The 12513-nt window shown below is 42.9% G+C and overlaps 1 protein-coding gene across 1 annotated transcript in view; it reads left to right on the top strand.

Moving 5' to 3' along the window:
• The window catches only part of KMT2A (lysine methyltransferase 2A), an 84065-nt gene that overhangs the window by 9493 nt on the left and 62059 nt on the right, over nt 1–12513 (top strand). Inside the window, exons 4-5 of the mRNA XM_024751700.1 lie at nt 3–181; nt 2279–2377. Of these exons, the coding sequence (XP_024607468.1) occupies nt 3–181; nt 2279–2377 (278 nt within the window). The remainder of the gene's footprint in view (nt 1–2; nt 182–2278; nt 2378–12513) is intronic.

Below are 12513 nucleotides of genomic sequence, written 5' to 3' on the forward strand. Positions count from 1 at the left end.
CGCCTCGTCGTCCGCCTCGTCTTCGTCTTCGTCATCGTCCTCAGCCTCCTCTGGGCCGGCCCTGCTCCGGGTGGGCCCGGGCTTCGACGCGGCGCTGCAGGTCTCGGCCGCCATCGGCACCAACCTGCGCCGGTTCCGGGCCGTGTTTGGGGAGAGCGGCGGGGGAGGCGGCAGCGGAGAGGTAAGGGGGCGAGGAACCCCCAGGTCCGGGGTCTCGACCCTCTGCGGAGCCCCCTCCCCTCCCCCATCCGGGATTGTGGAGCATCCCAATTGGGGGACCATCCTGGGGTCCCTGACCCGGGGCAGATGGCCCTCCCATCTCGGGACCCCCATCCAGGGGTGCAGGCCCCCAGGCGTCCCCACCCCGGGGTTCGGACCCATCTGGCCGAGGGCGTTTGACCCCCCACCCTCTTTCCCCTGACCCTTCCCCACATCCTCTGGCACAGACCCCTCGCCCGGGTTTCCCATCCCGGGACTGAACCCCTCCTCCCTTTCACAGATTACCTCATCCGAGCGAGATTCCTCCCTCCCTCCCTCCTAGAGACTTGATCCCGCCACATCCCCGCCTCCTTCTCTGGGCAGATGTTTTACTCCTGGGGCAGTTTTCCTCTTGGGCATCTCTCGGGGGATGGCCTCATCCAAAGCCACGTTCTTCTCCCACCCTTGGGGACCGATGTCCCTTCTAGCACCTTGCTTTCGAAAACCTGATGAACCCTCGCTCCGTCCCCGGGCCAGGTCCCTACACTACCAGCCACTCCCCCTTCCTTCACCTCCACCCGCACCCCCCTACCCCCAGCGGAGAGGTCCTCCCCTCATCCCGCCCTTCCCCATCAGGAAAAAGCTACTTTCCTCTCCACCTTGCCTCCCTTCGCCTTCTTTCCCTCTGAAGATAACGGCGATCTCCTCCTACAGCAGTCTGTTTCCCCCATTTTACAGAGCTGCAGTTTCTAGCCTATTGGTAGCAGGGGATTACTCTACCTTCACTCCACCCTTTCCCTCCTCTAGAATGAAGGATTAGTGGCATCTTCGAGGGGAAAATTGTCCACTGTCCCCTAGGCTCAGAGAAGAGCAGCTTTCCACCATTCCCCCTGGAGAGGAGGCAGGTTTTCCCTCCAGCTCTGGGGAAGGGGGCCCCCGTGAGGGGCGGTGTTTGTGGGGTACTTGGGCAGCATCCTCCCAGGGGAAGCAGCTGCTCTCCTACCCCACCCACTGCGCCTGAGAGCACGCAGTCTTCAAACCTAGCTCCCTCCCGCCCTTCTCCTTTTCTCCGTCATTTCATTATTGATCCACCTTTTCCTAGGCCAATCCTGGGGCTTGGAAGGGGTGGGGGAAGCAGGGTTGGGGTGAGGAGAGTAGATGAGGGACAGTTTTACTGTAGTGCGGTGGTGGTGGCTGCTTCTGGTTGAGAGAAAGAGGGTTATGAAGAGGTTATGAAGCAAAGTTATTCCTTAGAAGGAGTTAGTGTTCTCTCTCTGATTTGTTTGAGGGGGACCCAAGGTGGATGAAGGATCTCCAGCTTTGCCCCTTCCCCATTTAGTACTGGGGCGAGAATGGGGATGCTTTGATAGGCATTATTCAGCCCCCTTCAGCCAAAAGGAAAGTTGCCCTGGGAAGGGAAGTTGAGTTCAGGTTCAGCCAGTGGCGTTGCGCATTTGTTTTACATTGGATGCAGAAGGGGGAGTTTGAATCGTAGGGGAAGGGGGAGAATGGGATGGGGGATGCTAGGAGGAAGAGCAGCTGCTAGGGGCTGAAGCGGAGGGGGGTAGGGGGTTGCTGCTTTGGAGTGCTCTTGATTGAAACAGAAAGGGAAAGATAACAACCAGCCGTTTCCTGCGTGCTCTGCCGTTGGTGCACACAAAATATCCTGGGCAAACCCCTCGTCCCCTATTGTGCCCCGCACCCCTTTAGATCTACAGAAAGATCCTGGGCAGAAGGGGAGGGAGGAGATCCCAGGGACCCTGGCCCCTCCTTTCAAGGAGCTGGCATTTTTTAGTTGTTAGTCTTCCTGCCTCCTTTTTTAAATCGTTTCTAAGGCATCCTGATCAGGAGACTGACAACAACCCGCCTTCTGACAGAGCAAGGAGGACATGATGGGGGCGTGTTCCTTGCGATGTAGCTAGCTGCAGCGTCCCTTTTCCCTGCCTCTCTCTGCTCTCTCTCCACCTCCTTTTCCCAGCCTTCAGAAGGCAGCTGCAGTCAGCAGGGTTGTTTGAGACTATTTATTGGTTGCTGTAGATTATTATTTTTTTTTTGAAAGGCCAATTCTGTATTTTTTAAGCTAACAACACAGATCCCATGTAGTTGGAGAACCAAAGGCCTCATACATGACAAAAAGACTGAACCGTTCAGGTTACTTGCATGGAGTTGGTGCTTAAATGTGAGTTGATTTTGCTTTTTTAAAAGATACAGCAGCAAAAAAAAAAAAAAAAAATAGACTTACTGACATTTCATTTACCTGCTTGTTTTCAAAATTGAGACTTGCCTGGTTATATGTAGAATTTTAGCCCCATGTATATTTGAGTATAATAAGAAAGTCTCTATTAGGAGAAGTTAGTCTATTTTTAAGGGGATCCTGAGAAGCATTTTCTTCTTGTTTAGCATGCTTATTTATTTTATACTGAAGGACCAAGTGTTCACATTCCAAATGTTGTTATCACATATTCAAAAGCAAAGTTTTATGCTGACAGCTTCCAATCATAGCTTTTCAAGAGACTGGTTAGAAAGAGAGCCACCTGGATTCAGGGACCTAATGTCTGGGCACCAGAATATTTTATCTGTTGGTCTTTGACAAATCACCTTTAAAGTTTTAATCAGGTGCTAACATTTTCTTATCCACTGGCATTATTTTGCTTAGCAGTAGTATGTAGTGTAAAGCCTGTCAAGGAAATGCAGTAATTTCAAATAAGATCATATTAATACTTTTTTTCTTTAAAACTTTTGCCTGAACAGTAGTTGCTACTTCATTATGAGGAAAGTGGTTGACTCCTTACATTAAACTTCAGTATTTTTTCTGAATTAGGCTTGCATGAGCTGTTGTTCCATTGGTAAGCCTTTTATGTGGTAGTTTGAGTTAATCTAGGATGGGTTAATGGTATGCATTCATGAGTGCTAACCCATGGTATGGCTTAGTACTAAACCATGTGATTATATCCTTTGACCTGGTTGTTTTCAAGGTGGAAACCAAGCATTTTGTTACAGAGTCTTACAAATCAATGATAAAGTTCCAACAAGGAGGTTTAGGGTTCCCACGGGCTGACATAGAGTTCTAAAGATTGTTTCTCAGAAGTTGCTCACAGATCTGTATCAAGGCTTGTCTGGATTCATGAAGAGATGGTTTGTGATCCAAAAGGATTCTAGCCTCTTTAAATTCTGGTTCGCTTTCAGTGAATAATGACTATAACTTCATAACCAAACGTAAGTTAATACTTATTGAATGCTAAGTTAAGGTGGTTGAAAGGTGACAGAACTTCCAGATCAGTTCCCTGTTTAAACTCCTTTAGCTGTAGATTTGTCCTTTACTGCCATAGGTTCTGAACTTCCCTCGGAATTGATATCTCTCTGAGTAATAACTACATGTAAGAGTTCTTCATGACCCAGGTCTGTCAGAATGGGATTATTTTAAAAAATATGTAGATGTTGCTGATCTCCTATTTGGGCTTTCTGTGTGACAGTTATGAAGTAGAATTAGAGTTTTATTTGATTGAGCACTGTGAGAAATCACGGAGGTCTGCTTTTCCGCCTTCCCTTTCCCCTGCATGGTGTCAGGGTCCCACTTTTCTGAGGATGGTTTCAGGTGGTATATATGTGACTCTACTTTGCCATCTAATTAAACATAGTACAGCATCCTCTCTGTTGACTAGAATTTGGGCTGTTTTAATGTGAACCCCAGAAATGGTCTATTTATCAGCAAGTAATCTTTGTTTATTACTTTCATAATCCAGTTACCATTCCTACCACCTCACAAAATGTTAAAAGCAGAATTTCCACCCTGATCATAACATGGCGAACTTTGATTAGATATAAATGGAAACCGAATCACAACATTGGTATGTATTTGTCTGTATTTGAAATGGCAGTTTAGTTCGGGTGGACTAAGGTGGGCTCTTGGGTTGGGCTTAGGAAAGATGGTGGTCCTGGAGTGGGAGAGTGTCTGTGATTTTTTTTTTTTGATGTTCGTTGGGCATATGTGCCAAGAGTGGGAGTTGCTCCTTCATTGCCTTCACAGCTAATCCTGAGCTGGGCAGAAGGAAAGTGAAGCAGAGAACACAAGTAGACTAGAAGAAGCCCCTCCGCGTGAAAGTCGATGGACATGGGCTCTCCTCGCACTCGTCTCTGTCACTCACCAGTCTGGACAGTTTCACTTTTAACTTGAAATTTCCGATCAGTAAAATGAAAAGGTTGGGCTAAATGTCAGCGCAGGAATCTTTTCTGCTCTAGTATTCTGATTCCTCTCTGTTATATTAATTATTTGCTCAGGTTGGAACTTCTTATTCTGAATTTATTTAAAAAGTCAGAGTCAGTGAGCCTGTTTGGTAATTTTTTTTTTTCTTTTTTGGCTGCATTGGGTCTTTGTTGCTGTGCGCGAGCTTTCTCTAGTTGTGGCGAACGGGGGCTACTCTTCGTTGCGGTGCGCAGTCTTCTCATTGTGGTGGCTTCTCTTCTTGCGGAGCACGGGCTTTAGGTGCGCGGGCTTCAGTAGTTGTAGCACGCAAGCTCAGTAGTTGTGGCTTGCGGGCTCTAGAGCGCAGGCTCGGTCGTTGTGGCGCACAGGCTTAGTTGCCCCATGGCACGTGGGATCTTCCCGGACCAGGGATGGAACCCGTGTCTCCTGCATTGGCAGGCGGATTCTCAACCACTGTGCCACCAGGGAAGCCCTGTTTGGTAATTTTTAATGTCAGAGTGTGTACATTTGCCATTAAACTGCCATTATTATTGGGAAGAGAAATTTGAACTTGGCGGGATAGTTTTCATTGTATGGACAAAATGTAAGGATTTTATGGAAAAAGTTCTTTGCTGAAGTTGACCAATTTCATTTATAAGAAAAGTGAAGATAAAATTTTAAGTATAACTCATTATCTGGTGTTGAGAGGCCCTCTTGTTTGGCCAAATTTGTTTTCATGTTTTCAATATTGTAGATTCCTGACTCTCCAAAAGGGAAGTTATTTTCAGTCTAGGTGGTATATTCCTTTAGATGTGTGAGCTTTTAAATGAAAAAAATCCAATACACTAATGTATTTACAAATCCAAAGTGATGGTACCTGCATTGCTGGGAGTAGTTGTTAATACGCTCTAAAACGTAGTTTGGTTTGTACTGAGCATCACAAATGCAGTCTTTAGAACTTTTCTTCATCTTTCGCTGAAAGGCATATCACTTGTCCCCATCTTTACCTTCTGTCTAATTAAGGCACATGCTCTTGTAGGAAATCATTGTACACAAAATAGTGATTGATCTTTTGATTGGAAGTTGAGAAGAGAAAATACTCCCATCTTGACTCCCCTCCCATCTCTGCTCACCTGGGATCTGGCCTTCCATAGAGCAGCTGTGCAGGCTTAATACCCATTGCCTTCCTTGCCCTGTGGCTAGGGGGGGTGGCAACACTTGTTTCACTTGCTCTGAGGCATAACAGACTGCAGTGCCTCTCTCCTTTGGAGACTCACTGTTTTAATTGTAGGTTTCCTAATTAAGATCTCTTTGTGCCTGCCCACATTCCACTAGTGTTGGCACAGAACTTCAGCTTCCTTCTAGCACTTAACTGAAGGCCTTCAATCCGGCCTTTTGTGAATATCTTGTCTCTTTCCATTCTTCCTCTGCCAAGGTGGAGAGCCCAGTGGCATAGACCTATGAGAAAGGGGGAAGCTTTGTGACTATCACTACTTTGGGAGGAATTTATTCTAGGATTGCTGGGATGGGACCTTCTTTTGTTTGCATACGTTATTTTCAGGAATTAATAAAAGTTAAATTACTAATGAGTCTGACATGAGGTACCTACATTTTAGTCAGATTCTTAACCCTATAGGCACTAGTAGGAAGAAGGAAGCTAAAGAGTTTACTATTGAAAAGTGTTTGGGTCTTATCTAGATTGATTTAAAGCTTGATAAATAAAAGCTTATGGAGTAAATCACAGACTTCGGGGTTTTGTGGTTGTGAAGACAATCACTCAAATGAAATTACTGATTGTTCCTAAATTGTATCAGATTTTAAAGCATAGAGTTAACTTTGATATTTGAATTAACTTTTTTGATTAGAAAAGACTGCAGGAGGATCTAGAAATTATTGAGTTAATTAAGAGTACTCTTGTAGCCTCCAGTATTTCTTGAGAAGACCAGGAATTGGCTAGGTTTCTAGAGCAGTTTCAGAAGAAGGGAAAGTAATTTTTCTGGAAAATGTAGCTTCACTTTAGTTCGCGTTATGTTAGTGCTCAAAATACAGCACGTCCTTTAACGGATCTGTATGTGCCATGCTAGAGGAAATGCAGTCTTTATTAAGAAGAAGGAATCTTGAATCCTTCACCTGGACCCAGATGGTTTCATTGATCACATCAGTATGAGGCGGACAAAGGGCTACTTTTTTGTTGCTGTTATTGTCATTTCCTTGGTTGTGAAGAAGCCTGAAAGAAGGAAGTTTATGGCATGCATGAAATAAAGCTGGAGGCCTGTGCTCTTATACCTGAGTGGGTGGTTTTATGGCCTAATTCTCTAATTGCTGGCATTTATGACAGTGTGGATCCAACTGGCCCTGTGGCTGAGGTGGATTATGTTGGGAATAGGGAGAGAAAAGGGGTCCTTTTGTTAGCCTTTTCATTTTCCCCTTCAATAACTTCTCTGAGAAAGCCCTGAGGAAATACAGAGACACTTGGACTGAGGGAATGGCATCCCATAAAATGGTTCTTTATGTTTTTAAAAAGGATGAGCTGCTTTTCTTGATCTATCCAAAGAAATCCATACCACCACTGTTAAATATTTCAATGAGCTTTGTACCTTGTCAGGTTACACACCAGGGGAAGCCAACCAGGAGGCTGGAGGTGCTGCTAGGCGTTTGCTTTTAAAGACTAAGACATTTGAAAGAAGAATGCTGCTGTGTGACTTGCAGTTGTTTTGGATGATATAAATCCCCTTGTAGGATTCGTATGAAACTTCTTAGAGTTCAAACTTGGTTTAACTTTTTAGATTTTGAATGCAACTATTCTAATGAGTTTTAGTTTTAAGGAAACAGTTAAAGATATAAATGTAAGAGTTAGTTGGCAGTTTTCTGTGTGGTGTATGAAAATTCCCCTTTCTTTGAAATGAGTAGTTGTTTTTCTGTTGGACAAATAGACTGAAGGGATTTCCCCAGCTGTTTTACCTTTAATTATCGCTTCAGCAATGCCTTGTGGGGCACCAGTGGGTAGGATCTATTCAACTGCCATTTATTTCTGGAGTTGGAGTTTTTTCCATCTATTTTATCTGTTTTGTTGCATTTCTGTGTTTTGGGTTTGGTTGGAATGTTTGGGTGTAGACGTTTTGATGTCTCTCATCAGTGAGAGCTATGAAGCTTTCTAACATTCGAATTGTTTTAGAGCGATCCAACCCTTATGGTCCACGCTTTGCTGAAGCATCATTGTTTCATTCTCATTTTACAGCATCAAAGTAATTGTGGCTTTCTGTCTTGAATTAGGGGAGTAACATTACTTGTGAGGAGTGTTTTTGGAGAAATTTTTTTTCACTAAGCTCTCCTTTGTACTATCTCAGTTCTAAAAACTGGGGAGTAGTTAATCACACGTATCTGTAATAAATATCTACGCCTAAAGGAATAAATATTTACACGTGCTTGTATTCAACTTCTGTCCATCCATGAGTATTGACTGATTTTTAGATCAAACACAAGCATACAGCATTGTCCCTAGATTATTATTGCCTTTAATTATAAGCAGTAAAACCATGTGGATAACATCTCTTTAAGCTTAGTTAATGAGGAAATCCTTTTGTAATCTCTCCAGCAAGGATTTTTTATTTGTGCATATATAAATACCTTTACAAAGGAAGGACAGAATCTCATTATGTAATCTGTAATAGTGTGAGATAGTACAGCACAGTATTTAAGAGTTTATTAAGACCATGGGCTCTGGGTTCAGACTGCCTGGGTTCAAATCTTGGCTCCACTATTTATTAGCTGAATGACCTTGAAAAACTTTGTTAACCTCTCTGTGCTTCAGTTTCTTCATTTGTAAATCAGTGGTACTTGTGCTTCATAAGTTTATTGTGAGGCTTAATTGAAATTATGCATGCAAAGTACTTAGCACTTTGCCTGGTACAGAGGAATCCCTAATTATTATTAGGACTCAGTAGGACTCAGATTGTAAGGACAGGAGTGCTTAATCTTTTTTTTTTGTTTGTTTCCCACCGAGGTAACAGGTTTTTTTTTACTTGGAGGTATACATATATATGTGTACACATATATACCTATTCGAGTGCTATAATCTTGCTTTAGAATGTTCTTGATTTTGGTATGGGTGTCAAGTTCATCAGTAAGCTAGGTGGAACCAAACTGAAGCCAGTCACACATCTTGGTAACAGCGGGTACCGTTGGTATCCAACTAGAATGTAATTAGCGATAAGGCACAAAAGGGAATAAAAAGAAAAGGACAGTAAATAGGCAGGAAGGTAACCAAGGAAGGCAGTGCCTTCATGAGTTGCATAACTGTCAAGCCAAGGCAGCTATATTGGGGTTGCTACCCTTGGTCCCTGTAACTAGTGTTCCTTATCTTTTTGAGTATGAGTACTTGGTGATTTCCTAAAACAACTCCGAGGTTCTTCAGGGTTCTTGGCCCCCAAGTTCAGATTCATTAGTCTATACTTGGTAGCTATTTGACATTTGTTCTCAAGTTTTAGCTTAGGGAGAGTGGAGAGTAAGTGTTGGTCTGTGGAGATCAATGCAGCTAACAATTTAATTACAGAAGAAATGCTAAGTTGTAGGTTGGAACTTAACTTGAGAAATAAAAATAACCACGAGCAGAATAGTCAAAAAGAAGTTAAATTTCGCCTAGTAGAGGATAGTATGCTTAAGGAGGAAACATATAGTTCTGTTTTATCTCACTTAAAAAAAAAAAAAAGGGTTTGGGCTTCCCTAGTGGCGCAGTGGTTGGAAGTCCGCCTGCCGATGCAGGGGACGCGGGTTCGGGCCCCGGTCCGGAAGGATCCCGCATGCCGCGGAGCAGCTGGGCCTGTGAGCCATGGCCGCTGAGCCTGCGCGTCCGGGGCCTGTGCTCCGCGGCGGGAGAGGCCGCGGCAGTGAGAGGCCCGCGTACTGCAAAAAAAAAAGATTTGCTGAAATACTTAATACACTGCCTTTTACAGATGAAGAAACCGAGGTACAGACACGTTAAATAGGTTTCCTTAAGTCGTATGGCTAGTAAGTGGCAGAGCTAGAATTCAAATCCAAATCTGTAACTATTCGAAGGCTTGTTCATGCTCTCTGCACTGTGGTACCTTCAGTCCCTTTCTCTTCTCACCCCATCCAATAAATTTCTGAGGCTTGTCTGTGATACTATTTTATTGTTTCTTTAATGTGTCCCTGTTTTTCTGTTTTTACCATCCTACTTTAAATTTCCATTACCTTTGCATGGATTAAAACCATAAGCTCCTAACCGGTCTCACTGCCTTCCTTTTCGCTGTATAGTGGTGCCAGTGGTTTTCTTAAATACAGATCTGATTCTGTCACTTTATTCCTAAAACTCTTTGACTACTCACTGAATGTAAAATAAGATTTAGAATTCCCAGCCCTTTATAATCTAGCTGGCCTACATTTCTACATTTTGAACATTATCTCCTGAACACACATTTTCACTTAAAGTGCTTCAACCATATTGAACTACCAGTCTATTAGATGTTCTCCACAGTCTGTGTGTACCTGCCTTTGTACCTTTGCTAATGCCTTTCCTTTGCCTTAAAATGTTTCCCATCTTGACCTGCCTCTGACTTATTCATCTTTCATGGCTCAGTTCAGATCCCCAGATCCCAACTCTTCCGTGAAGCTTTCAAGATACCACTTACTAGCTGAAATTCAACTTCTTTCCTGTTTTCTTAACTGTACTTTATACCTACCCTTAAAGAATTTACTCCAGAATACTTTATGTTGTAAATACTTTTGATTGTGTCTGTCTTTCCCCCATTAGATTATGATTTCCTTAAGACACAGACCATTTCTGAGTCATCATTTATGTTTTATATTGTTTACAGTGGTGACTTTTCATATAGAAGGTGATCAGTGAATGTTTGTTGAACTGAAAATTTGGTATACATACAACTTCTAGGAACACTTTGCCAAGGACATATCGCATAAGCTATTATGTTGTTGAAGACTATTAGCAGGATAATTTTGAGTAATTTTGAAAAATAGTAAGCTAACTTAAGTACAGCAGAGGAAAGTCTTAAGAGCCATCAAAGGACATTTTTGTAAAAGTACCGATTGGGGCTTTAAAAGTGATGTTGAGTGTTATAAAGCAGAAACTAACACACCATTGTAAAGCAATTATACTCCAATAAAGATGTTAAAAAAAAAAAGTGATGTTGAGGAATCCTGATGGGATGGCATCATCTTTTTTTTTGCGGTACGTGGGCCTCTCACTGTTGTGGCCTCTCCCGTTGCAGAGCACAGGTTCCGGACGCGCAGGCTTAGCAGCCATGGCTCACGGGCCCAGCCGCTCCGCGGCATGTGGGATCTTCCCGGACCGGGGCACAAACCCGTGTCCCCTGCATCGGCAGGCGGACTCTCAACCACCGCGCCACCAGGGAAGCCCAGCATCATCTTTTATATAGATAATGCTGGCACTGATCACCCACTTACTTGAGTGTTGTTTCCACTTCTAGGTTCCTCAACTTAGAGGGGATGAGGATACCTTGGAGAGGTTTCTGAGGAGACTCGAAAGATGATTATATGATTGGAAGTCAGACCTATGAGGAAGGGTTGGGAGAATGAAAAGTTAAGAGGCAACTTAATAACTCTTCAAAAAACATGAATGGATCCATTATTAGGAATGGTAACCAGCTGTTTTCCAGCTCTACTGATGCTAAAATAAGAGAAAAATAGGTTTAAATTGAAGCAAAGGGTAGTTGTGTAAGGAACTTGTTGCTAATGATGGTTTTCATTATAGTGATGGCGAAAAGATTACCGAAATAATTTTATGATCTTCTCTGGAGGTGAATTTTAAAGGACAGGAGTCCTGCCTATGTATGTGTAAAATGACTTCTCAAGCTACCTTCTCATTCTCTGAATCAATAAGTATATTTCTATTTAGATCCTAGAGGGCATGGATCATGTTTTATACTTTTTAATATTCCCCAAGGGGTCCTAGGGTCTCACTGGCTCCCTAAGAAGTATTTGAATTGTCAGTTTATGGCAGTAATTAACTTTCAGTAGTAAGCTCCAAAGAAATGTCTTTATGAAATGATTTTATAGTGGTTTTATAGGAGAATAAAAACTTAGAAAATGAGCTAAGAGGGAGCTAAGAGGGAAACCTTAAACATCAAGAGAAACCAGGGAAAGTAGTAGATGTGGTCTCAATATAGGAAACAAATAAATATTTGTAGCTTTTATGTCCATTTTCAGTTGTAGTCTAAAGAGCTGTGCTTCAGAATATCCCTTGTTAAGGGTATCACTGCTTGTGGATGCATTATAACAAGTGCTTTGTAAATCCTTTCCAGTCTAATAAGTTGGCTTCATGTGAATGAGGATTATAAAGGCCTCTGACCCTTGGCTTTTGAGGCCATGAGGAGGGCTTACATTACTTAGAATGAAACCTTTTTAGATATGTTGGGTTGCAAAAAGCATTTCCGGTACAGTCAGAATGAAAACTGTGAATTGGGATTATTCATATAGATTACCAAAAGTCTGGGCAGAGCTGATATTAACACCAGCTCATTTTCCTACTAGCTCTTAGTCCCAAAACCTTGAGTGGGTTATTGAAGCTTTAGGACTTTGGAATTTAGTACTGGAATTGTGTATAATTTCCTTCTTGTAGATAAATGGATACCAGGCTTATTTAAGGTTATTTGGCTTTAAATATTAAAAATATAATGAATGTTTTCTAAGTTTCGTATAGTAAGTGCTGTCTGCTGTTAACCAGATCATCTCATAAAATGACTGGAGTTCAAAGGTGAAGCTGGATTGTTGCAGGGATTCTGCAAGTGGTGGCAAAGTGAAGGGCAGCTTGATTCCCTAATTGTAAAATTGGTGTCATTTGAGAAACTGGGAATTGGAAATATAAGGGAGGCATACTTTTCCCGTAACTTTTTTTTTTTTAATTTTTATTTATTTATTTTTGGCTGCATTGGGTCTTTGTTGCTGTGCGCGGGCTTTCTCTGCTTGCAGTGACCCGGGCTACTCTTCATTGCGGTGCAGCGGGCTTCTCCTTGCAGTGGCTTCTCTTGTTGCAGAGCACAGGCTCTAGGCGCGTGGGCTTCAGTAGTTGTGGCTCGCAGGCTCAGTAGTTGTGGCACACAGGCTTAGTTGCTCCGCGGCATGTGGGATCTTCCTGG

This window comes from Neophocaena asiaeorientalis, unplaced genomic scaffold, assembly GCF_003031525.2.
Source record: "Neophocaena asiaeorientalis asiaeorientalis breed wild unplaced genomic scaffold, Neophocaena_asiaeorientalis_V1.1 scaffold479, whole genome shotgun sequence".
Classification (NCBI taxonomy): domain Eukaryota; kingdom Metazoa; phylum Chordata; class Mammalia; order Artiodactyla; family Phocoenidae; genus Neophocaena; species Neophocaena asiaeorientalis.